The 27397-nt window shown below is 37.5% G+C and overlaps 1 protein-coding gene across 2 annotated transcripts in view; it reads right to left on the reverse strand.

Moving 5' to 3' along the window:
* Positions 1-27397, reverse strand: part of LOC124170769 — a 223097-nt gene that overhangs the window by 13440 nt on the left and 182260 nt on the right. For both annotated transcript variants that reach the window (XM_046549715.1, XM_046549723.1), the window contains exons 3-16: positions 14851-14966; positions 12913-13072; positions 12381-12414; positions 10187-10337; positions 8895-9126; positions 6917-7260; positions 6001-6219; positions 5703-5764; positions 5406-5594; positions 4311-4482; positions 3708-3886; positions 3286-3412; positions 879-1005; positions 74-253 (exon numbers count right to left, since the gene is read on the reverse strand). In XM_046549715.1, coding sequence (XP_046405671.1) covers positions 74-253; positions 879-1005; positions 3286-3412; positions 3708-3886; positions 4311-4482; positions 5406-5594; positions 5703-5764; positions 6001-6219; positions 6917-7260; positions 8895-9126; positions 10187-10337; positions 12381-12414; positions 12913-13072; positions 14851-14966 — 2292 coding nt within the window. The remainder of the gene's footprint in view (positions 1-73; positions 254-878; positions 1006-3285; positions 3413-3707; positions 3887-4310; positions 4483-5405; positions 5595-5702; positions 5765-6000; positions 6220-6916; positions 7261-8894; positions 9127-10186; positions 10338-12380; positions 12415-12912; positions 13073-14850; positions 14967-27397) is intronic.

A 27397-nucleotide genomic window follows, 5' to 3' on the forward strand; every position in this document is an offset into this window, starting at 1 on the left:
GCAGCGACTTATATGCTGGCGGAATTTGCAAATTTTAAAACAAATGAATAGAGCCCCCATTGAAAATAGTTACCATGTCTTCTCCTTTGCTGAGCTCTGGCTGCTTCTTCCCTTTCCCTTCTCCTCCGCCTTTCTTCAGCTTGCCTTTCCTGCTCCCTTCTCCTCTTATTATCTACAACTGCAGAGCGGAAACGACTACTGAATGCTTGAACAAGACGAAGACACTCTTCGATGCGAAACTGCGCTTCTCCACCTGTACATGATTTCAAAGATTAGACAATGATGATCAAGATGAAAATTTCCATTTAAATTCATATGAGATCAGTAGTGTACATACAATTTGATATCAGAGAGAGACTGGAGAAAAATTAAATTGCTTTGAGGTATGTAAAACAAATTTTACTCACACCCAAGGCCCATTTTCTAATTAAATTTAATACAAACACAATACAACAAGGTACCGTTCATAAAATTTCCAAAGTTTTAACAGATGCTTATTAATATTATAAAGGGCCATAGCATGACCGTATGAATAATCAACGTATGTGTTGAATAATCAAGAAATTGAGCAGCAGAAATATATTCCTTTAGCATTTTATTTAGATGAAATATGATGTGATTAGTGAAAGACTAAGGCAGAGAAATTAATCCAAATTTGTGATTTTCTTTTGACTTTTTTGTGAAAAATTTTTAAAAATCCCATTCAAGAAAATATTCAAGAGCCATGAAGTACATGTTTACTCTCATGAAAGAAAGATAGGTGAAATATTATGAAATGGAAGGGAAAGTAAATCAGTTGAGTGTGATTTAAATTGTTATTCTAACATAATAAAGACAGTTAATTAAATGGAGAATAAAATATGGACAATCTTTAGTACCACCATTCCCAGCACCAGAATCATTTCCAAATGATTCATCTTCACAGAAAAATGCAGCCAACTCTTTCCTGGCCTGTTCCACTCCAAGAAGACCTTGCTGAAGCCCAGCCACTTCCTGTTCAGCCACCTGAAAGTAAAAAAAACTAGCATGAGTAATATTTCAAATGCTGCCACATGAACGGCAATGAAATATTCATGAATTGCCATGAGAAAAAATTCCCCTGGACCGGGAATCAAACCACGGACCTTTCGCTTTGCGGGCCAATGTGCAGACGACTACGCTATACAGGTACCTTAATTCCCATGGCAATTGTACCGAAGCTCATGGTACTAGATGTTACACCTTTGCCATCCATCAAGGATGGCAACATGAGGGAGAAGGTATATTTCAAATCCTGCCGCATGAACGGCAGTGAAATATTACTCATACATATGAAAGAACTCCCTTCAACAAGATTTGATAGAAGTTTTAGCTGATATTTAAAAAAAATAATGATAAAATCTCCCCCCACAATGCAGAATTAGTTTTGGCTCATTTTCAAGAATAGCAAAATCATCAAAGGTTTAAATATAGTCACTGATAAGCACGTTTGCTGCTGAGCTGAATCTCCCTTCCCTGGTACAGGTCTTGCCATTACTGCCTAATTGTCCCACTGTACTCAACGGGCTTCTGCTGATGGGAGAAGGTAGAGGGGAAGTGGAGGAATATAGGGCAGCCACCCATTCAGCCTAATGTAGTAGGGGAATATGCTTGAGACCCTTTATTGTGGGGGCCTACCATTACAGTACATATAAAGAGACACATGCTCACTGCTGAGTCTTGGTGCTACTAATGCCTGATAAATCTGCCGCCACTGACGCATCAGACTGAGGCCAAGGGTTGCTCCACCCAAGTAGTGCATATTCCATGTTTTTTTAACTATAGCAGTCAAATTCAATTTTGAAGTGACTTCGGTAATTGGGGTCTTTTAACACACTGAAAGTATGCAATGTATACAAAATAGCATGCCCATGGCTTGGCTCTGATCATAAGTAATGGGCTAAATCAGAGCCGGCCCTAGCAGGTGCGGGGCTAGGGGCGAACCTTCATTGTGGGGCCCTTCACTTAAAATATTAAACTCTATAACCCATCTACAAACTCGAGCATTTTGAATACCTACCACTCTCTGGCTAAGTATGTGACAAACGCATTGCACAATAAAAATTAATGCATTATTATTCCTTTTTCATAATATTATTTTTTATCTAGCACGGACTTAACAATACAGTAATAGTTGGAATTACGTTTTCAAAACTATCGTATATTTTAATTTTTTTTTCACGAAAGCGCGGGGCCCGGGGTGGTCGCCCCGCCCTATAAGGCCGGCCCTGTGCTAAATTGCGGATAGTCGGCCATTTCATTTTGTGCCATCCAGTCTGGCGAGAGTGGGACCCATCAGTGCATCATGCCCTACCCTTAAGTGAAACGAGTTTCAACCTCAGTAACGTGACCCACCGGCTGGTCACATCTAACTTCCGGTCATATCAAATTGTTTCTTTTCTATGTAAAAGATGCCTCAAGTTTAATGGCTATCATTTTACTAAATGGCAAGAACTGCAAAATGAGGAAAAGTAGTATATTTGCCATCCCAAAGGACAGAGTTCAGGTGTGACCCACTGGCTGATCATAGTGCAGGGAATATGTTAATGTGTCATTGGGTAGGTAATACAAAGTAAATCTGTTAAGGTGTTAGATAAAATAAAGGAAGCGGTTCAAAAAGGCTCTAGGTAATGGATGTGTGCTTTTATGCCTAAGATTTTAAGGAATTCTCAATTTTCCTGTACCTAAGTACATAATATCAGTCAATGCCTGTGGCGTAGCCAGGGGGGGGGGGAGGGTCCGGGGGTCCAGACCCCCCAAAATATAAAAACAAAATCATTTTCCTTCATAAAAGAAAACAAGATATAGAAAAATCATGAATTAACAAAATATCTCTTTTACAAATGAAGTTTTTTCGATTTTGAAAAGTGTTAAAATTAGTTTAAAACCCTCTATTTAGTACCCTGTTTTTAAAAAATTCCCCCCCCCCCCCCCCCCAGTTTTGGACCCTCCCCGAACGTAATTCCTGGCTATGCCACTGGTCAGTGCACTGCCAACCCCAAGTTTAAACAGTTAATACCGATTTAGGCAGGTTGGGGTTGAATTTAATGACCACCATTTGGACTATGAGATTCCTAACTATACAAATTCAAAGTTGGAACAAAATATTTCACAACAAAATAAGTATTCTGGGGAAATACATACCAGTACTGTGTCATGAACATAGTATACTTGCATGATTTACTAAGCAGCATTTAAATTCATGGAAAAAATCCATAAGAAGATAACATGATTGATTAAACTCGATCCTCTAAATAAATTTTTTACCAGGATAAATTGTGTCATCTGTGCTCTGATATCAGGATCTGTTGAGGGCAACTCAATTTGCTGCTTCACTTTCTTGATACGTCCCTCCAATGCCAAAATCTCATTTCGAAGTTGTTCAACAGTGGTCCTGAAAATTAGCAAGGAATAATTTGTCACTTCAATACTAATTTGAATTCAAAAATACTTTAACCAGCATCACAGTCGCTAAAGTATGATGGCCAAATAATGAAATTCAACATTTTTAAGAAACTAAATAAACCTAAATAAAATAAAGCACTTTTTAACTATACAAATATTTCTAAAGCCATTGAAAAGCCATTAAACTTATAAAAATATGACTGTTTGAAGCTCAAGATTTTAACCCATTGCATTGAGAGAAAATAAACAAGAAATAATTATGACCATGAAAAAACTTCATTTACTTTGTGGCATCCTCTAGAGTTGGCATCTCGTCAGGGAATTGCAGCAGGTGGGCATCTTTTCTTTCAGCTTGCATTGCAACAAAGTGAATAAGGTTCATTCCAGGCTTGTTCGCTCGAATCTCAGTCAGCTTCTGAAGTGAACTCAATTTGACACCAGCTGCATTTCCAGCATAACCTCCCTGTTAAATGATAAAAAAGCTGAGTGACTACAATGATGCTACATATATTTTAAATTGAAAGATGACCCCTCATGCTGAAAAATTCATCACAAATATGTAAATAATTTATCTATCAGATCAAATTTATCGGTCATTCAGTCTCATAAACATCTCTAATAACAATCTTCATTGCTTGCTGGGCATTGTTCTTGTTAACTCAATCCTCTTAATGCTTTGCCCTAATCTATCTTATCCCGTTCATCAACTGGAAAATACTTCATCAGCAATTCATATGTTTTTAATACTTCCAACCAATGAATTCAACACCGACAGAAAGGATTTTAATGAAGCATCAAATTAGTTTCTTGTTAATCCAAAATTACTCAAAATTTTAATTAAATTTTGATTTCTTTGATTTTATTAAGATTCATAAGGTGTTACTCACTGAATTAAGAAAATTTCCAGCGACTAGAACCATGTAGAAAACTTCCCGAAGGGGATGACTGGCCATGATGTCCCTTGCAGCAGTGGTCATAGCCCGTATACTAGGGCCAAGGTATGCTACATTTGTTCCAAATTCTTCTTTCAAGAGCATGCTTTCTATCCTCAAGCGATAACTGAAAGTAAAAGTTTGAAATTTTATGTAGTGTTGGAAATAAAGTAAAAAAAATAGTGGAATGGCAAAAGGGCTATTGCAAGCACGTGGAAAATTAATACAAAGAATGACAATATGTATTGATGTTTATTTGTGACTTTTTCCATTTTTTAAATGATTTTAAGAAATATATTTCACCCATATTTTATGATTCCACAGAGCTCGAGGCAAAAAATCAGATAATCTTTGAAATAATTATGTGTGCTAGAGTGCCTTAAAAAAATGCAGTTGAGGTTGCAATGAGTACCTAGGAAACAGGATTACTAAGAGAAGATTGATTCCATTAAGTGAAAACTAAAGCCTTCAATTTTTAGACCACTGGATATTATTTCTGAACTAACTAGTATTTATGTTTACCATATTTCTCCAAACATAGTCCCCCTCTGAATATACCCCCCCCCCTAATTTTGAGGCTTCAGTTTCGGGAAAACTTTAAAAAATTTGTTTTAATATAGTCCCCCATTTACTTTTACCACGAGCATTTTTGAACAAAAAGGGGGGACTTCATTCAGATAAATACGGTACGTAGCATGTTACATGAAAATAGTACATGTGGCCAGAGTCACTGCAAGCTGGGCCAGGCCCTGGGGCAAAAAAATGGTAAGCGAGCCCTATTCTCCCTAAAAATCCTTAAAGCACCAATCTAACTTGATTTGGGCCCTGGAGTTTTCCCTTTCTAGTTCTTCTTTACCCCTCCCCCATTAATACTTCCTCTGGTCATGACAGAATAATCATCATTTTTTTAAATAAAAAATAGATCTTAAAATTGGAAGATGAAACAGACAAAATATGGACATAGCAGGAGACTATCTGAAACAGCTTACAAAACTATTAGCATTGGAACTAAAATTTAACGGGATATTTTTACTCTTCACATAAATTTACTTTGGTATTGAGGTCAGCTGGAGTAAGAACCGCTCTGCATTTCCTAGTCGACCTCTGTCACCATCAAAAGCTCTCAAGGTCTCAAGCTCATCCATTTCTGGAAGGATGTGCAGCAAACCACGAAGCTTTTCTGCCCCAACCAACTCATGAGAGCCAGCCTTTACTAAACGTATTATGTCATCATTAGAACTGAAAGTAAGAGTTACATGTATAAGATAGAGAAAGTTCATTCAATAAAATGAAACTAGGTGATTATAGAAAATATTTATGATAAAATAATTCACACAGAAACCTCACCTCTTGAACTGTTTTAGAAAGATGTTCACATTCAAACTTCTTTTGCCATCCAAGAGGGTGATCTGAAAACAAAACAAAATGTTATATTAAAGAGCTCAACATTGAAGTCCTCGTGCATTCAAAAATAGTATTTATAGGAAAAAGTTATTTTAAATTTAGGCTGTTTTTACATATAGGGTAGTCATGTCAATAAACCTACACATGTCTTTTCCAAAGTGGCCCAGTCTGGTAGTGGTCAACCGCACTTACGAGGTAGCACCCAAATATATATAAATTTTACTTAGTTTACTGTGCATACCTCAGTTGAATCCCTTTTCGTGCGATCATCTCGACCTCCAAGCTTGGGTGATGAGGTGGGTGTGAATCCTCCTCCAGGGCCGCCAGCAGTGGCTGGTGATGGGGGTGGCACTTGCTGGCAGAAGAGCCCCTCCATTTCCTCCCAGTCAAGATCAGCCATTGGTGACCGCTCATGGGACCGTGCCACTAGAGCCCAAATGTTGCGTTTGTCACTAACAACCTGTTGAGTGATAATAAATAATTAATTGAGAAGGAAAAGAGCTGTTACTTCATTTAATAAGGCAGTTCTTATGGAATCGGAGTAGCAGCTACATTCATCTCCTCTACTTTACATATTGTGTGCTAAGTGTCAACTTCTACTCTGGGCGAACACTGCTTTCCATCCTCCAGAATAAAATTGGCCCTATTTGTACTTGAAGTAGGCATAATTTTGGCAAATATGTTTGGAGCCAGATAAAGGCAATATTTTTGGGGATAAAGGTGGTGATTTGTAACTTCTCCTCATAAAATTTAAAGTCAGGGAATAAATATGTATTGTGGTGAAAAATAACAAGCCTATATATATGTAAATAACATGCATATTATGTAAAGACATTAGGCATCTATAAAAAATCCATAGAGAAAGTGAAATTATTTCAAGTTTACTTTTTCCATAAATTACATAAAATATGCAGTCTATGACTTGAGAGGTCTGGAATAATAAACACACTTAAGCAAATTACGATTAAATAGCCATGAAAAAAATCATATGCTTGAGTAAGAGAAAATGCAGAAAATTTTAAGTGCAGTAAAAAATAAAAATTGTACAATGAAAACAGGAAAGAAATTTTGTATATTGCTGATACCTAATAGAGAACAAAGATATTTTCATGCATAACCCTAACAATATTCCTCCTCATTTTTAATACTTCACCAACCTTGTGATTGGGTATTTTATTCCAGTTGATTGTTTTCATTTTTGCCTTTGGAACTGGAGTTTCCTGTTGTGGCAGTTTTTGAGAGTCGTCGTCATCACCAGCACCATCTCCATCCCCGGCTTTCACGTTACCCACCCCAACCTTCCTGGCCCTCATGAGCAGAGGGGAAGGGGGAGGGGGAGGAGGGGGGCAGCCACCCGGGGCGAGGGGAGGAGGGGGAGGCGGGGGAGGAGGGGGCGGGGGGCCTCCCCCAACACAGATCATGGGCGGAGGAAGTGGAGGTGGAGGTGGTGGAGGAGGGGCTGGTGGAGGTGGATTCCCTCCCCCAGGCTTTGCTTCACTCCCTGCATAGGGAAAAATGGAAGAAAATTTAACAAAAGTAAAATGAAAAGGAAGAAAAAACTATCACTAGCGTATCTTTTAAAGGTACAGGAGATATATTAAGAGGGCTATGTCACTATGAGAATCAGACCTGCAATAAGTCACTATGAGAATCAGTCCTGCAAGTTGAGTGAATGAGAGAGTGGTTAAAGAAGACTCATTAATCCCACTCAACCAATCTTTTTTCATGACTCATTAGGAGTATAAAACGTAAGATATATGTACCTTGAATTGTTTTTGGATACACAGAGTAAACACTAATCAGCATTTGCCTGTATCTCACATTGGAAAATTTTACACCAGTACTTTCTCTGAAGTAGCATTATGATTTTTGATTGACAGAAAAGTATTAACAAGGCTCTCTATTATATGTTTCAAAAATTTCAAGGTGATAGTTTGAATTTTAAATGAGTACCTAATTCATCAAAAAGACAAAATACAACTGATCAAGCAGAGGTGATAAAAGATTAATGCTCTTTACTGTATTGTGATTCCGTATATACCTCGTGAAGGTTCATTCCTTCGCTATTTCTACTTGGTCATTACTTTTAAAGTACAGTTAAATTGCTTTCGGAGCGACTCTCTTTCTCTGGTTGGGAAGTATGGTGTGAGACGGCAAGTAAAGGTCAATCCCCAGAATTAATACTTATTTGCAAATCATTGTTCGATTTTCTTCATTATGATCCGCAACGACGCATCAATTGACCCAACGTTAATGAGATTAAGTAAAAATTACAAGAAAAGCATGCATAATAGAGCCATAATTTCCTCAAAAACGTCCTTCGACAGTTGATCGTATGAATTATAACGTTGTCATCCTGCAATTTATGCAACACGTCAACCGTTCAGTATGGTATGATCTTGGAGTTTGTAAACGGATGGAGGATCCATGGGTATAATAATTAATTAATCACACCCCAAAGCGGTAGTGCATGAAATGCATTGGCTACAATTGCCTGCATCAAGATTCTGAAGGGCTCAATACAAAATTATGGAAAATAATTCAACCTCAATAATTGTTGCACCCCTGGTGTAAATCGAACCAGAAAGAATCCAAATAAGCACACTAAAAATTGAAAATATAGCTCGTAATCGAAGAAATTTAGTTTACTGTTAGAGGATGAGCCCATTCACCAAAAAACCTCGAAAGGACAGCTTGAAAACTTTGTTAATAGTAGATTTGATAATTTCAGCATTTTTTCGACTATAAGAACAATGGAGCTAACCTTTATTTCAAAAAGTCACCTTACTCGCCTCGGAAAATCAATGGAGCATATATTACTCATAGCTTAAGATTACAATGTTATATTTTTTTTATTTTTCTTTTGTTCTTCTCTGTGTAGTCATTTTACTGGTTACCCTTTTGTTGACAATCCAATGCAAAGGTTGCCTAAATTGATTTTGGTTTTAATGACAAATAAAACAAGCATTTCAATTTTTCTGCGAAAAATAAATACAATTTTCGTTATGTTTCTTCCTCTCTATTAAAGGAGCATTTCTAGGATTTTTTGGATGTATGGTAATGTATAACGTAGGGTGCATATAAACAAACGTCGGATGATTTTTCAACGGGAATTGGTGTGGGTGTGAGACTTACTGCACGTGCATGAGGCGGATCCCGCATTCTGGTTGGTGGAGGGCGGGGGTCTGTGGAGGAGCCTAGCGGCGTCTTCCGGGCCCTCGATGAGCGAGGCGCGGTGAACGAGCGTCTCGGCCGTCTCCCAGGCCAGCGCCGCGCCGCCCACCTCCTGGCCGTCGCCTCTCGGGTCCAGCCGCAGCAGGTGCTGCAGGATGCCCAGGAAGTTGCCCTCCTGCGGCAGACCCGCCACCTATGAATGGCCACAGCGACGAATGAGAAAACACATTCGGGGATTTCCATATCATGTGATTGCTAATTAGCCTCGTTTTTCAAGGGACGATTATTTTTTTTTCATTCATAGTACACTTCATAACAACAATTCGATTTTCTTAAAGAATAGTAATAGGAGGTAACCAAAGTCCTCGTTTTCAAGGATATTTTCGTTTAGATGAAATAAAAAATATCGTAATCAATAGAAAAATTTAATATTTGTGCCTTCTAGAATGAATGATGGATTTTATCCTCATGCCCCCAAAGCAATAATTTGTAATACTTGAATAATCATAGTAAAAGAAGGTAACCAATATTCACAAGCACACGCTTAAAATGTGGATGTAATGCAAAATTAATTTCAAAGTCAAGAAATGCTATATTAAGCAGTGAGTCTTCACCCACGATCTTCATATTACGGTTCATTTTAGCACTCGTTCATTGTTTCTTCAAAAAATATTCCAAGGAGCAATCCAAATGAAGAAGGCAAAAACTTCGAAGAAAAAAATGTACAAGTTGGAGTGAAAGATGCGGTAAGAAAGGAAATAAATCCCTGCTTGGAGCACGCGGGTCTTTAGCCATTCGACATCATAAAACTTAAAGGAGCAAAACAAATTAATTCATAACAGTAAAAATAAAGCTAAAAACTTATTCTCGACCAATGAATACGACCAATCTCTGGAGAAATAAACCCTGTGAAGTGAAATAATTGCCCCCTTTTCTAAAAGCCGGCACTTTGAAGGCCACAAAAGAGATAAACGCCACTCAGGGAAAAGATTTCAATCCTGGCCGGGTTCCAGGCGGAAGGGACAAAAGGTATGCGTAAAGACCGATCAAAAACTCAGGGAACACGACTCGACTGACGCAAGAGCGCAATTAAAACAATGAAGACGCGGAATGCGTTAATTTGCATCGAAATGAAAGCGACCACAAGGGCATTGGGTAACGCGCTCAAAAAAATTCATTCCCGATGCAGCGAGTCTGCTTCTCGTGGATGAACGGGATGCGATCGGGGCATCCTTAAAAGATGTGAGGCTCACCATTCTGAGGATTGCATAGAAGACGTCGAGGTGGGAGTTGAGATCCAGCCCGTCCTGTCCTAGGTGCTGACACTCATCGCTCTCCCGCTGCTCCTCGAACACGTCCAACTGCACGCTCAGGTCGCCTGCCCCCGGCTCACCCGCGCTTTTCCTGAGCGAAAAACGTTGATTAAAATTAACGGATGAAGTTGATTCTTCGTGGGAATGCCGAACACTAAACTAGGTAAATTTAAAAACTCAGTACTTAATGGTGAACGAATTAACTTAGTATTTTCCTCTCGGCTTTATGAGTAACCAGATGAATTTCAACGGCTAAGCATCATTTTCAAGAGGAGAATTTGTTTTTTTTAAGATTTTTTTTTCAGGAAAAAACAGAGAGGAGCCGAGTGCTATGAAGAATAATAACAAATAACTTCAAAGAAAAAATTTTTAACAAAATTTTAATCCTAAAAAACCGGTGGAGTGATGTTGGCTCTCCTCCCCCCTTGAAAGTAACGCTTCTAGTAGTAACGCTTAGTAGTCGTTGAAATCGATGTGGGAACATATAAACTTATAAAGCTGTGGGGAATGAAAAAATCTGCTCCATTTACCACGCCGAATGTTGATTAAAAATCCTAACGGAGAATATTATCGAACAGAATTTTAACAAATACACTAACAAAAAAACATGCATGTGGGATACAGAATGATGTAAATAAGTCCGAGGTAAATGTTAGTCTCAAGAAAAAAAGCTAGAGGAAAGAGTCAGGGAAATTAAAAATACATTCCTTTAAATAAACATTATTTTCTGAGATCTTACTTAAAAAGCTTCATTACATTAAAACGTCCTCTCCTAAAAATAAGCGCTGCGAAAAATAGAAACAAATAACTTCAAAACAAATTTTTTACAGGATTTAAATCCTAAAATCATGCATAAAAATAAACAAAACCGGTACATTTTTAACCATTTATTAATAAAACAAGGAGATGGCACAAAAAAGGTTGGGATAAAAAAATTGGAATTGTGAGCGAAAGGCATAAAAGCGTGAAGAAAAAGTAGATAGTTAATCGCATTTCCCTAATATGTAGTCTGATAGATAAACTAAAAACCAAGGGAATATTGCAAACAAATATCGTATGATTCATTGTTTGTTGACGGCTTTTGACATATTGAGAGCTTAATAAATGGAATTGGGTCAGGAAGACATTAACTTTCTTCTGAGTAATTTGGTAGATCAACGGAGAATAAAAAATAAGAGTTCAAGAAAGTCGGGTAAAATTTTTAAGGGATCAAATCGTTGAAAATTATGAGAAAATTAGTAGAAAATGTGAGCAAAAGCAATTGAATATTAAATTAAATATTAATAATGAAACATTTTTGCGACCTTGATACGAACGATATGTCTGAAATTTTTTATTATTAACGTCGAGTTTTCCATTAAATGACCATTTCCATTGGTGAATTAGGGAAAATAGAGTAGTTTCTAGAAAAAATAATGAATTCAGGTATGAATCTCACTATCAATAACTAGGTTACTGGGTAAAGTCATCAAAATGTTAGCAATGCCAGACTCAGTGGAGTATTTCGAACAATTTTTTATCTTCATAGAAAATTTTAATAATATTCATAAATCAAAGAAGAATTAAAATTTTATTAAATCATGCTAAGGCACCAAACATTTTTTCTTCCGTAAGAAATTTAGAATACAATTTTTCACCAGTTATTACAGTATTTTTAAGTGAAAACTTAATGAATACTCCTCTCAATTTCGAGTTCATTCGATTAGAAGTAAATTCAAGAAAAGCCAAATGAAAACGAAGTTTACTTCAATGCCCAATATAATTTGACCTTATTGTTACGTGGAGTACTAAATATTTTCACGAGGAAATAGACACACGGAGCTGTGAGAACTTACACGGAAACGGAGAACGATCGTGGCGCACGCTAAATCGTTATGAGATACAAATACTTTAGCTGAAAAAACAATAACCGTCATAAAAAATCGGACAATTACTTGAATATTATCAGAATTGTTAAATGTTAGATATCATTGAAGAATTTGAAATTTAAATTCTCACAAAAATTCAATGACACAAAAACCCACTCAGTCCTTGAATTATTCAATTGATTGTTCATTTAGAGTACATCACCTTTTACAGCGAAAATAATAAATTCCCGCGATGCATGCACTAACACTTAAAATAATTTTCTCACCTTAACTCATTGAGAACTTGGAGGAGTTTCAGACCTAGAAGATACGAAAATAGAAATTAAATTTTCATTCCACAAGTTAAAAAAAATCTTACAGAATATTTGCGTTTAACGTCTTTGGAGATTCGTTTTGAAAATCGAACTTCGATATAGATAAAAATGTCGTTTCATTCCCACAGATTTTATTTCTAAACCGGCCTAGATTTCCACAATATATACTGACAATAAACCTTGATTATGACAGTGTATATTGTCGAAACCTAGATCGGTTAAAAAACAAAATCTGTTGAAATTAAATCAATAATAATTAAATTAATGAAATAAAAAAACTGTTTATCTATATTATGATATTAAATTTTTTTACCAAATGTAATAAGCAAAATCAATCATTTTTTAAAATTACTTCAAAGACTGAATTCTCCGAAGATGCATTAAAAATTACGTCCTCAAAAAAGTTATAAAGCAATCCGATTTTTTAATCGATGCATTTCATGTAATTTTTAAATAACAATACAAAGTAAAAAATAAATCTCACCAATGAATTCGTTGCGCACCCGTATTCTTTCCCTCAGTCTTGGCGTTGAAATGATAAGGCAATTCACAAATGCTACCAATGCTGTTTGGTAGTCTAGTGAAGTGGCCACCCGGAGTTCATCCACCACCACGTGGAACCGGTATTTCTCACCCTTCAGCGACTGAAACATCCCAAGGTCATTCATATTTAGGCACCCAAAACAATTTTTTCAACGTTTTCAACCAAATAATAGCCATTATGACGCATTGGAACTGATTACTGCATTAACTAAAAACAAGGAAGTCACCCATGAGCTGTTCCTAACTGCCAATGTTATAAATTACACCATTTCTTCACAGTCCATCAAACATGAACTCTTAATGCACTGCAGGAAATAGTTAGGGTCAAATCAAATTCAGCTTTGCCTATTAGTGTTGGTGTGATAAGTGGTGAGCAGACGGTTTCTACTAAGTTTCTACTAGTAAGTACTCAAATACACTAAATAAACCACGCATCAAATACTGATTTGGTAATTAAGGAATGAAAATCATGTCAGTGACCTGATTTCATGTAATGTGACTTTTACATACCCGCACCTTTAATTATAATTCATTCAAGCACTCAGAATTACGGATGAATGCTCTTTCCAAAGCATGTGATTAAATAGAGAAATTAAACATGCTGATTGATGATAATGATAATAATAATTATATAAAAACTGAACTAAAGGAGTGAGGCAATGGAATTATAGTCTAATTAAAAATCCTAAGAACAACTACGGATAAATTTGAAGAAAGCAACGAAAGAGTATGTTTTCTCGTACCATTGAAACATAATGTACCCTTCGTATACAAGTTAAATCAATCATGAATTGTGTCTTCGAAGTCATTCCTCAACATTTACAGGGTTTCACGTGGATTCAGATCTTATGCAGAAACAATACGATAATTAAGATCTGAAATGATTTTTGATAAAAAATTCAAAATGTTTTCCTTAAAAATTAATTTTCTTGAGAAAAGTTTTAATTAAGAATAAATAAGTTATAAAGCAAATAATGATAAAATATAAATAACTGTGGAATCTGCGATAATTATTGAACTTCGTATATATTCATAAAATACAGGTTGATAAATGTAAATCGGTAACAGTTACTTTTGACATTCATGGAGCACAGATGATAACATAATAGTAGAGATGGCCAATACAATGATGTTTACAAACCTAATTTTCGGTGATGTTAACCATGTTAATGTGTTGATAGACAACGATCTCCATCGTTAGCTAAGCTAAGCTAACATTTGATCGCGATTGCAATGAGTAGTAGGATAGTATGCTTGCAGTTTCGGAAATTAATAAAAAGTAAGTACCATTAGTAAATTACGTGTATAAAAATTCTGAAATACTTTTAATGAGCATTATTTAATTAAATGCAGAGCACGATTGGATGAAAGATTGACTCATACAACCATCAGCATCAGAAATCATTAAAGGCAAAATGCCTAAGTTTACGCTACTACAAATGCTAAAGTAAAAGTCATGATTTTCCATGATTTCAAACAGTACACACAATATAGAAATTCACCATGCTGTTCATATAATTTATTTAACATCATCAGTTTAGGCACCAGACCACAAGATTGACAAGCAAGCTCTTCTATTTTTGAATGAAATAACAAAAGATCCATGACACGCAAAAGCATGCGATAAAGTAGAATACACTCAAATGATGTTGAATGATTGAGGACCGTTTCAAAACAAAATACTCGTTCCATGCATCGCGTGACGCCGCGGAATAAAAACTACGACCGAAGGAACGCGGCAACTTCTCAGCGCCCGTCCCAGGACGAGTCGTAAGACAAAAGGAGAGGGAAATTGCATGGTAAGACGTATTGCCGTTCTGAGAAAAGAAAAAAATAAGAATCCTCTCGCTTAGGATACGTATAGTATACAGATACAGACCTTGTAGTGTTCAAGGGCGTCCAAGGCACGGGCGTAGCCTTCCGCGTTGTACACGCAAAGTGCAGAGAGCAGCTCCACCACCTGTTTCTTCACGGTCACATTATTCGTGTCCAGCGCTGTAAAGAGAGAAGAAGGCGGAAGGTGTCATGAATGGACGGCAGTGTAAGGCGGCGTTAAAAGGGCTAAATCCACTCCGATAGCCCTGTTATCCATCTCCCGGCAGTGTCATTCAGCAAATGGACTACGCTCGCATGCAAGGCGGCCGAGTTCGTCAGCAGTATCCGTGGATACCGGCGGATCCCGAAATGAAATTGATATCGTAACAACTTGATCCGCAGATTCAAAGTAATGGACAGAAAGGGGTTCCACTGTATGCCGGAAGAAAAATAAACTGGGCACTGAATCTAATAGAGGGACAGTTAAATAATAACACTAAATGAAATGAGACAGCATGTTAACCTGAGGATAACACGGTTTTATAGTCATTAATAACCACACTGTGCAGTCAGGTCTTGTCTCTCTAAAATTTTATATCAATTTGATGACCAATTACAGCAGCGATTACCAACCTCTAGAGTCTGCGAACTCAGCCTGTAATTAAAATATACTAAGGCCACTCCTTACCCACACAACACCGAGTGTCAGTTGACACCTTAGTTTGACACATTGATCATACCCATATTCAAAGATGCAAGATTCAAACAGTCTTTTTTAAGACCTATAATTGCATTAATTCATTGGCAACAACCGAGACCACACGCCTGGAAACTTTTTTGAGGCTAATTTTTATCCTTTACCAAAATTAAGAATAAGAGCTTTTTAGAATAAATTCATCTTAAATAGTCTCATTTCTCCATGAGTTGAAATATTAAATTAATTAAATATTTGATCCGTATCAAGAAGTAACATAAATCATCAAAAATAACATAAAATCCATGCGATGTCAAACATATACCTCTACGAGTGAAAATAGACACAAGACTTAAAATGTAGCTAACTGAATAATGCACCTCTCAATTTAAAAAAATATTATCGTAGATAAAATGTCACATAGAACCAGTCAATTTCCAAGCCAGCAATTAGGATTTCTCACTCTCGCAAGAAGGTTAAGCTTGCGCTACGATTTAAATTAGAGAAATGGGTAATTTCAACGAGCGACTCTTTCCATGAATCGCATAACAACCTCAGAGGAATAAAAACAAGAGTGAATGACGGCTTATGCGCATAAAACGAAGATAAGTAAAGGAAAAATGCCAGATCAGATAATGTCCAAACCCTCCTCCTCCAATCATTCTGTGTAGTATGTGTGAATGTAACCTTTAAGATTGGCTGTAACCCACGTCAACGTTATTTTGAATGAAAATTTTATTTTTGCTACATTCAAAACTCAGATACAAGGAGAATTTTCATTATTTTGATAGACGTTTTCGAAACCGTTTGATCTGCCATTTTTTTCCTTTCGTACTAACAATAAGTACATAAATAGTTTGAGGTTACAATGTTGTCCTCATCATTTGTCCTATATACAGCCACCCTGAGCACTCCGCTTACACATACTCTTGGAGAGAGACCGGTCGGAAACAACACTTCAACCAAACAGCTAAAAATTAAAAAAAATAAACTGAAATTACTGCCGAGAAACATAAATTGAGACAATGTCCCGTCCTCGAAGTCTTCGTATGATGTCATTGCGAAGCCTTCCAATGATCTCGTGGCTTTAAGTTACCACTGTCACACCACCGAATTTATCGGACGGGCTCCGCAATCGACTGGGTATTGTCTAACGCCTCGTCGCAGGCATTATTCCACGTGCGACCTCCAGGGTGCTTCCCAACAGCAGCAGCGGCATGCATCAACGAATGGCCAGTTTTCTTTGTGCGACCACTCGGGTCCCGGCGGCGGAGAGAGGCATGCCTGGGGTGGAGTGTGGGGCGCTTTGCATTTACGTAGTCGCTCATAAGTATGCGAAACTGTGCGGAGTGAGCATCGGTAATGGAGTAATATAAAAGCCTGGGCGAGTCGAGCGGACGTCACAGAGATACCGAGAGGAGAGGATTGCTTCCGTGAGGCGAGGAATCAAACAACATCGAGTCCACGCAAAATTCACGATCCACAGCCAGAATTATCGGCTTCGATTGGAGGATGTTCTGTCAGAGCGGGTAAACTCTAAAGAGACATCTAGCATTTTCAGTGGGAATATTAAACGCATTGTCTGGGGATATTTTGTGGATTATCTCTACCAATGGGTTGTTGTTTACATATAATTGCTAAAATATATTTAAGTATCAACCATTTATTTTTCCTCAATAAGTTTGAGAAATGAACGGAATACTTTTACGCAAGAGCTTTAACAGCTTATTTTTCAAAACATATTAGTTGACTTAATTTTTCAGCATAAGCAACGGTAATAATAAACATTCCATACAGTTTTAAATTATAATGTGTTATCCGTAAGCTAAAGATTCCAGGAGCATTAAGTTTCCCTAACAACACAGACATTTATATTACCTAGTGAAAATGAGCGTGCCTAATGTATTGAATTTATTTTATGAATAACGTTGAGTTAGAGTGATTTTATTTTCAATTGAATGTGCCAACCATCATGCTGCATATTTCACAGATGCAATATATTAGAGTTCAGATTTTAAATATGGCATGATATCGACCTAAAAAGTCCTTTTCAAAAGGCATCAGATATACAATCGTTAAATAAAAGCCGTAGCTTATAGATAACTCGAAATGAGTCGGTCCTAACTTCGGGTTCCTTTTCATCCTCCTCTCATTATTTATAATATCTCTCCCCAAAAATATCAACCTAACATCTATCGCAGCGGGTATGACCTTGGTTGTCGGCCGCTTTCAGAAGTAACAAACTGCTTAGGTGCCGGAAGAATAATTATGTTTCATTCACGGAAATATTGAATACAAGCTTCAAAAATGACCTTAAACAGTGGCAATAAATAATGACATGGAAATATCCAAAACATAGATATTTCACACAACGCCATCCGGAATTTTCTCACGAGGTAAAATCAGCGTAAAGATTTACGCCACACTTAATGGAAATAATAACTCATTTTTTCAATTAGTTAAAAGAGTAAAATTCTGAATTTTGGCATCATGTATGCAAAAATATAGCTCATTAAACCGACCCACTATCTACAGACACATACATATAGACACTGAGTAAAATCTATGGAAGAGCAATAGCATGATTTCATCCAACAGCAGAAATTAAAACTAACGATATAACAATGAATTATCCAAAATAAGTGTAACAAAGTACGCATTTACAACTAATTGCAAAAATAGATTTCAAAATTGTAAAAATTATATCCACTGATACTATTTAGACTGATTCCTCCCAGAAATTATGCCGATTTAACATGCAATGGAATCACGTTACGTCTTCGCTGGTCCGGTTTACCGTACACATATTTTAAAAATTTGAAATAAATTTCTACCCATTTATATATTTTAATGTATTTTCATTAACTATTCTCAACGAAAATTCACTAATGGTAATAGTTACGATGACTTATTTTCTACATTCAAGGCGGTGATAATTAAGGCTACTATCAAACGCATATGTATTATCCTATCTCCTGTTCTGCAACCGCACTTGTTGCAAGATCATTAGTATATACGCATTCATTCTCAAATGCTCAAATATTGCTTCTTTAGAGATCCATTGCATCTAAAGATGCGTTCACAGTAGCTTTACTGGCCAAAACTAATCTTATTATGAATTTTAACAAAACTAATCAGACCATTTTGACACAGAGCTTCAATCACAGCACGAATCAATCATGAAATTCATTTAAGAGGATTAAGACAGTTATTATGTTTCTCGATAGATAAAAGTTTCTTTATTGCTACTGCTTTATGTAGGGAGAATTTGAGCTTTTCTATACAAATGACAACCTTAAGTCGAATTATTACGTCATTTTGAGTTGTTTAGAACAGACGCTCTTTTTGAGTTTCCAACTCTATAGTTGCGGCAAGCTAAGTCAAGTTTAGTTGAAAGAGGGGATAACTAAAAGCCTCAATTGAATGAGAACAATGGAGCAGCAGGGTTCTGGCGAAGACTTCCACGATGCGTAGAATGGTTTTTTAAAATGGTTTTCGAGTGCTTACCGCGTCAGTTGTAGTTAGTAGTCGGACTTCTAACGCAATACAATAAAGGACAGCTAGCCAATAAACAAGCCTTTTCTTCATCTCTTTACGAGTACCTACCTTATAAACCTTCTGGGAGGATTGCCTATTCGATAACATGGTGGTCGCTCGCCAATCGTTCGTTGGCATACACAAGCTGGCGACTCCGCCTAACACACACTCCGAGGTCGTGCACTTTACGTCCTCCGCGTCCTTCCCTTTTCCTTCCTCGATTCCCAACAACCTCTCCACCAACATTTCCACTTCCCGAGACTTTATCCACTCTTTTATTTTGTTATTTTTTCCCCACAGGACCGTCATTACTCTCCGCTGTTCATACGGGAGTGTTCGGCCTTCGCAACTCAGCGGGTGCTCCGACGTACGTATTTATATTTTAGCGTTATCCAGTAAACGATAGGGATCTCATCCTCAGCGAACATATTCTTCAATGCGCGTCATAATCGAGAAAATTTCCCTTAAATCATACAGCCTGGTCTCCAGTATGGTCAGACCCGAGGCGGAACGAAAGATGGCCGGAGAAGACACATAAAAAAAAGTTTTCAGATGATAACTCACTCTCATCGAAGAGTTTATCCTGGAATCGAATGCAATATCGTCCCCAGTTACTACTGGTGTAACTCAGCGTAAACAAGGAAACAGATTCAATACATAATGCCGATTCCAGGAAAACACTCCATAAAATTTTAGAGGCGAAGATAATGCAGGTGAAGTAAAGAAACTTAACTGTTGATTTATTCCCTTGCATCCATTTCAGTTATATACATGCTTTACGACCTTTGACGGCTAATATTATTGAGAACTTATCAGCTCTTTATCGGATACTGGGAATTTTATTCACAAGGAGCTTTCGATACGCAATGGATATTCATTTATTCAGGCACTCTATTGTTAACGTCGACGTATAACCAGAACCTAGCGTTTCATAATAGGAAGGAGACCGTTTACATCGAGTCCTTGGGGACTGGCTATTTCTCGAGACAAGAAATTGCGCACTGAGTCTAGGGATTACTTTCATTTCTAAGAGTATAATTTAAAATAATAATATGCTAGAGCATAAATAAGTTACTAAAGCAGTAGTAGGCCTAAATTTAACGCCTCAGAGAATAGGTGGTGAGCAGCATTGGACTTAAAAACCTAGTTAACAATGGGAGGAACTAATTACCATTAAAAGTCCATTAACCAGCGGTGTTAATCACAAAAGCATGTGTCATTTAATTATGTAATTGGGGAAGAAAATGAAATTATCACATGTGATACATGAAATCTCAGGATTCTACGCTCAGCAGGAACTGGAGAACTTTCGGCCAAGTATTAGAAAATAATGCACGGAATCTAGAATCTAATAATTTAGTAGTTTCGGTCCGAGAATGAGTACATTCCAAATAATTTAATGAAAACAATAAAATAATATAGTTGACCAGTGAAATATAGAATAACCAAAATTTTCAATTGAATGAAAACAGATAAACAGTAAGATTCAGATCAAGTCTTCCACGGATCATGGAAATGTCGACAGGCTTTTAGAGTGCGTGAAGAGTTCTCGGGATCGCCACCGGGTCAGGAACTGCATTAATGCCGACGTTTCGATGGCCAAGTCAGATATCAAAACGTCGCCATTATGCAGTTCCTTACCCGGTGGCGATACCGATAACTTATCACGCAGTCTATTCCCTGGGAAAGCACTAAATCTTTCTTCACGATTTTAGAGTGTTCACTGCGTCAGTTGTACTAGTAACTTGTCGGGCTTCTGACCCGAAAAAGCTGGTGGAATTTCCGATGGCACCATTCTCTTTGGACTGCAAAAAGCGCACGACCAGCCGACAAACACGAAAGCATCGAATGGCATGATTATTGTCAATTTTAACCTTTGATACGTATCATAGATAAATAGTGATATAAGCCTCAAAATATAGAACACAATTTTTCCACCAATTTCATTTTCAACCGATCATCAGCGATGTCATTGGTTAAGCAAATTTCATTTGAGCACTCGTTCTACACTGAAGAATCACTGGCCGCTTTTGTCTTAATCGTGAATCATATCCCCGTCAACTTAGCCGTTCCCCGGGAGAAATTATGGTCGCCAAGGTCTCCGACACCACGATGAATGTCATGTTGCCCCGTCATCAATCTTTCAAATCAGCCCATCACATGAAAGCCTCAACAAATGCCATAGCTAAAGGAGTCGTAGCATCCATAGAAGAAATGAATATACGAACTATTCACTTAAAAGAATTTTACAACAATGTAGTGTTTATGATTTTGGAGTATAGGTCATGATTTAAATTAAATACACTTTTTGCCAACGTTTCTGAGATTTATTCTCCTTCCTCAGGGCTCTTAATTATGATGAATGTTTACAAAGAAAATAAAGAAAATAAATTAATTAAGTGGTTACAAAAATTTTGAATACAATTGTGCAGTACAAATTCATTGGTAAATTAAAAATTGTGAACAGAATTAAACAACATACCTGTGATAGAAAATTTTCGTTACTAGGCTAATCATGGTTACTAATAAATATTGATTCATTTGTTAACAAATGGTATCTAAATTATACTAAACAATTCTAATTTCGATGAATTAAATAATAATAAATTTTACTTAGGTGTTCGATGTCCGATCTTTTATTGCAACTGTTATTTGATTTTGATATGTAAAACATTTCTTTAAATAATCTTTTCTTAAAATTATCTGAACAACTTACTAGAGTTTTCAAAAAATTAGATTATAAAATTGCACACAAAATTTCTAACACGCAAAGCAGACTTCTGTACACAAAAATAAAATCAGAAACCCCAAAAAAACTAAAAAGTAACATAATATACCACATACCATGCCTCGATTGTAATAGTTGTTACATTGGTCAAACTTCTCAATATTTAAAAAACCGAATATCCCAGCACAAATCATCAATAAAAAATAAAATCACTCTTTCTGCTCTTGCAAATCACAGTCTAGACTATAGCCATCATTTTGATTTCGAGAACACCAAAATTTTAGACATAGAAACCAATTTTAAGAAAAGATTATTTAAAGAAATGTTTTACATATCAAAATCAAATAACAGTTGCAATAAAAGATCGGACATCGAACACCTAAGTAAAATTTATTATTATTTAATTCATCGAAATTAGAATTGTTTAGTATAATTTAGATACCATTTGTTAACAAATGAATCAATATTTATTAGTAACCATGATTAGCCTAGTAACGAAAATTTTCTATCACAGGTATGTTGTTTAATTCTGTTCACAATTTTTAATTTACCAATGAATTTGTACTGCACAATTGTATTCAAAAATTTTGTAACCACTTAATTAATTTATTTTCTTTATTTTCTTTGTAAACATTCATCATAATTAAGAGCCCTGAGGAAGGAGAATAAATCTCAGAAACGTTGGCAAAAAGTGTATTTAATTTAAATCATGACCTATACTCCAAAATCATAAACACTACATTGTTGTAATAATAAGGAAGGTCAGGAGAAGAAACTGTATTCATAAAAGAATTTTCGAAACGCTCGCTATGATACGGCTGAGCACCGCAGAACTTGGTTTCGCCAACTGAGGGATGCCTGTCGTCTCTGCCAATGCAGATCACAAAAAAGATACCAAGATCACCAGATTTCCAAATTTTCCTTTTGCACACAGTTTTTTTCCGTAAACGCAACGCCTTTTCACTTAAATAATTATTAGGAGGTGAAATAAAATTTTGACATAAAACTTATGCATTTATATTATAGTAGGGTAGTGTTGGTGTAGAGTTGCAGGATAAAGCAGTTAGGTTCATAGGCAACATTGGACACCCGAGTAAAAACATTTTCCTCTCCTCCAAATTCATAGAACCTTCCTCTTAACTCCTTTGTTCCTCCCATCGACCTACCACTCTCACTATTTCTTATTCCATTCCTCCCCTACATGTGTTACTGAAACTAAAATTACTGCTAGAGGATCGATTTTTTTCGATCATTTTTTATCTTACTTGTTTATTACAAAATAAGACCAGCCCTCCATCGGTAAATCCTTTTGATAGCCATTTTCTGGATAATACCTTAGGTAGTTTTCAATTAATTGCTTGGATGAATACATTTGATAATAATATACAAATTACTAATTATTCATTAGCAGAAAATTGTTAGAGAATAGTTTCGGCAGTTATGAATGAATTCTTAACACACTACATACTCATAGTGTCCATTCAAATTAAATTTTTGATAAGGTGTCCATTTTCAAATTTGTCTCCCATTTGATGACCACTACGCAGGATGACACCGAGTTGCGAATTAACTAATCCCGCATACAAGTACAATTTATAATTTAACGTGGAATCCTCTTAAAATATCGAGGTAAAATTCGTTGAAAACAAAATGACTGGATTGGCATTAGCTGAAGACAATTTGGGAAGAGTTGATTCTCGTAATGGGCGCACTCTCCGGTTGGCAACACTGAGTTCTCCACTCGAGAAGAAGTGATTTCCAGAAAGGCGACTAACCGTCTTCGTCCGTGGGCGCACGGTTCGCTCTTTCCAACATCTCTCGAGCCGGAGGAAGAGTGAACACGCGTCCCCTCCACTCTCTCTCTCTCTCTCCACTCGGATGTGCCCCCGGTCGCAGCCGCGGTATTGGCAAAAGAAGGCGTGGGCGACGATTCCCAAGGCCGCCGCGGAAGTGGGGGGAGGCGCTCGATTCGTCGTCCGAAGACGTGTGTGTGTTTAGTGTTGGGGGAAGAAGGACTGTGTTCTGTGCTCTCCTCGCCCGATCACTTGACCATTCCGATCAGGGAAGAAGAGAACCACCAGGAGTGGACAGGAGAGACTGACTGGGAGGAGGTGTCCTTTGCATTCTGATTAATACGACATATTTTTCTATAATAATGGAACCTCAATAGGTATTCTCTCTCCTTGGAATTTCCGAAAACTTTTTATTTCATGGTCAAAAAACTGGACAGCCGAGTAATTAATTATTTACGAAAATTTCTTTAACTTATAGCCTGTATAGCATAGGGTGGCGCACGGGCCCGCCAGCTACCTGAACCGCGAGCGCCAGGGGGAGAAAAGGAACAGTGGCGCGGCGAGTGGGGAGGGTTTTGGAGGATAAACCCCACTCCCCCAGAGCTCAGAGAAATTTAAGTTTAATCTATTTTACTTAATTGGATCAGTGTTACTTATAGAATAGTGTTAGGATTATTCAAATATCCCTCCGAAAGCCGTAAAACTCGTTATTTTGAACAATTTATCTTAAAATTTTCTGGAGGACGGCCCCCGCAACTCCTGCTTATCCTGGCGGGTATGCAATGCCCCCACACCCCAAAGTATTAGTTGCGCCTAAAACCCCCCTAGCCTTAATTTTTAGCTGCGCCCCTAGAAGGGACCGACTCATGCAGCTGGCGGGCCCGTGCGCCACCCTACGCTACTCAGACTATAGTTGCCATTACCTCCAATCAGCGGGATCATTGAACTCATTTCGATTACCCTCTTCTTCCTATGGATATCTTCCTTTACATCCTCCTTCGGAATAATTGTAAAAGCCAGGCAGTGTCTTTGCCGGGCCTCTTGGGTATGCAAAAGGTTTTACCATTTGAATTTGAATATAGATTTAAAAAATATATTATTGAAACTTATGATGGTGAATATGTGTCTTTATCTTATTTAAATTAATATTGTTCTTGTTATTCCTGGCCCATCTCCAATAATAGCAAGACATTATTTAATTAAAGCTTATATTTAAATCAAGCATTATTTAAATATTATTCATCGAATTATCAATCACTATGATCGTACAGACGTAAAAAACAAATATAAATACAGAGTTGAAACAAAGAGATACGTCAAAAAGTTGACATAAAGGCAAAAAAAATTCAGCGCCGGTGGAGTTTCTTTGTGTCCTAAATTTATTGTGACTTAGTGAATGTTTAAGACTTCACCTCTGACATTTAGATGCATCTCGATAAATTCACGGCCAAACTGACCAAAATCTTTGACCAAGTTACATAACGTTCTCACCAAAATATAAAAACCCGAAAGGATGCATATGCCCAGCAAATTTATGAACAGGCTCTCAATTTCCGGAAAATGAAGACCGAGTCAGCCGTTGAAACTTCGGCCGTGAATGACGATTGACTTGGCCGCACTTATTTGACCGCAAAGAATTCACTCAAATTGTGCGCCAGGAAAGACTTAATAGTATTCAAATAAACGATTTATAATTTCTCCTGCTGAATACTATTGATGAATTCTTCTCGGGTTCTCAGCTAGGTTAATTCTGTCGTATAAGCCGACGTTTCGAGAGACGACTTGTCTCCCATCTTCAAGACCGTGCTACTCTTTGAAAGTCCAATTTCACACTCTAAAACGTCTAATTTCAAACGTCGGTTTATACGACAGAATTAACCTGGCTGAGAATTCGAGAAGAATTCATCAGTAGTATTCAAATTCTGGACACAATAGTGGTTTTTAGTTAGAGCCCATCATGTCACATTAATACCACCATTGTGTCCAATGATTATTGTCGCCACCGCGTATTTTTGTCGCTACTATTCCTTCGTTTCACCTCCATATGTAGTTACGCTTATTTTCCTTTACGCCACTGGCGATCATTGTAATTGAGCATTCAAATAATATTTTTTACATAAATATATGGTTTGATAACGTCTGAATTTGATAATCTATAGTAAAATTTGAAAAGGTTGTTCATTTGAATACCCGAGAGGTAAGATAAAGATCTCAGAAAGAGGTAAAAGAGGACTTCAAAGAAGCAACACCTCGAGAGGTTTTAGCTTTATGCGGCGGTAAAGCTCAAGTTATCGATTGCACGTGGTATGGACATAATTTCTATCACTATCCTTCCAATTGGTTCGTTTCCGTCACCTAGTTGTATTTTCACACGGAAACCTATTCAATGTGCAAGGGAAAATTTTTGCTAGATATAGATATTGATTTTTGGAGAAAATTGTGTACTAGCCACCGGTCGACTATTTTAGTAATCATTCACAAGTGACAACTTTTCGCGAGGAAAAAGTCTATTATTAGTGAAATATGGATAGAAGTGAGGTATTCAGATGGAGAAGAGGAGGAAGAACGACAGCTGGAAAGATTAAGTGGCAGCGACATTCGAATCGGGGGGCAGCATATTATTTGGGGTCTGTCCCTTATAGTATCTTCTTGGCATTACATTACCAAAGACTTGAAAGAGTAGTATCCACCGAACCGGCCCCACAACACCTTGAAGTAGACCGAGACCAAAGAGACATGGGATCCAATGTGGTCTTTCGCTCGATCCTAGAATCGCGTCATCATTCATGAATTCAATATTCGTATGCATGAGTTACCAGGAGAAAAAATTCACCTGGGCCGGGAATGAAAAATTTGTCAGCGTCCACCTTTATCTCAAATGTGAAAATGCTGCATAATTTTTTTGTTTTCAATTTAAGGAGAAACGATTGACCTCACTATTATTTGAAATGTCATGTGTACAGGCGGAATGCAGTGGATATAGCGTTGAATTATTAATCGAAGGGCGACGTCAAGTGCGATGTGGCTATGAAAAAGAAACTAACATTAACATCCATCAGCATAGCATCCGTCTGCTGCCGATTCTGCCAATCCTATCTCGGCCAAACATGTCGATGTTTCAAACAACGGCAGGAAGAACACCGGAGGGCCACCAAGAAGAAAAAGCTCCACCTCTCTGCAATTTCTGGGCATGCGTGGACCGTAGCAACCCGCTCCCCCCGCGCTTGGACGAGCCTTCTCATGGAATCTACTCTTAAAACCCAAATACGACTTAAGCTAATCAGAGAATACCTGACTAAGAAACGACCGCTACTAACACCACTTCAGCGTATATATACAGGCCCATTTTACATCAAACTCCACTTCTGACCTGAAGATGCTGGCGGGGTTCATGGCGAAACTTTCGTCGTCTGACATGAAACAACGCGGTGGAAACTCGGAAACCATGACATTGAGCATTAAAATGGTTCAACAAGAATAAGCTAAATAAATTTTACCCCTCAAATACCGAAGAGCTCACCATCCCTGACCTGGTCTGAGACACACATACCTACATAATCGGGAATTTCATTCGTGACGTGGAATCTTTGGAGGGATTGCCGGGAGTCGTGAGGTCGTGATCATCTTCACCCCCTTCCAGTGCACCCACTTCACAGAGGTATGTTTCCCCCGTTCGTGTCCCGAGGCGGGGCATTTCCGAGAACTCGCTCGGCCAAGTCCCTCGAGGTGGGAAGAGGAGGAGGTTCGATCGGTCGCTGAGGTCACGAGGACGGGCGGGCACGCAGGGAAGGGAATCGAGAGAGAGGAAGGGGAAAATGGGTGTGAGGCAGAGAATTCGATGCATCGAATCTCTCGATAC

The sequence above is a fragment of the Ischnura elegans genome, chromosome 1 (genome assembly GCF_921293095.1).
Source record: "Ischnura elegans chromosome 1, ioIscEleg1.1, whole genome shotgun sequence".
Classification (NCBI taxonomy): domain Eukaryota; kingdom Metazoa; phylum Arthropoda; class Insecta; order Odonata; family Coenagrionidae; genus Ischnura; species Ischnura elegans.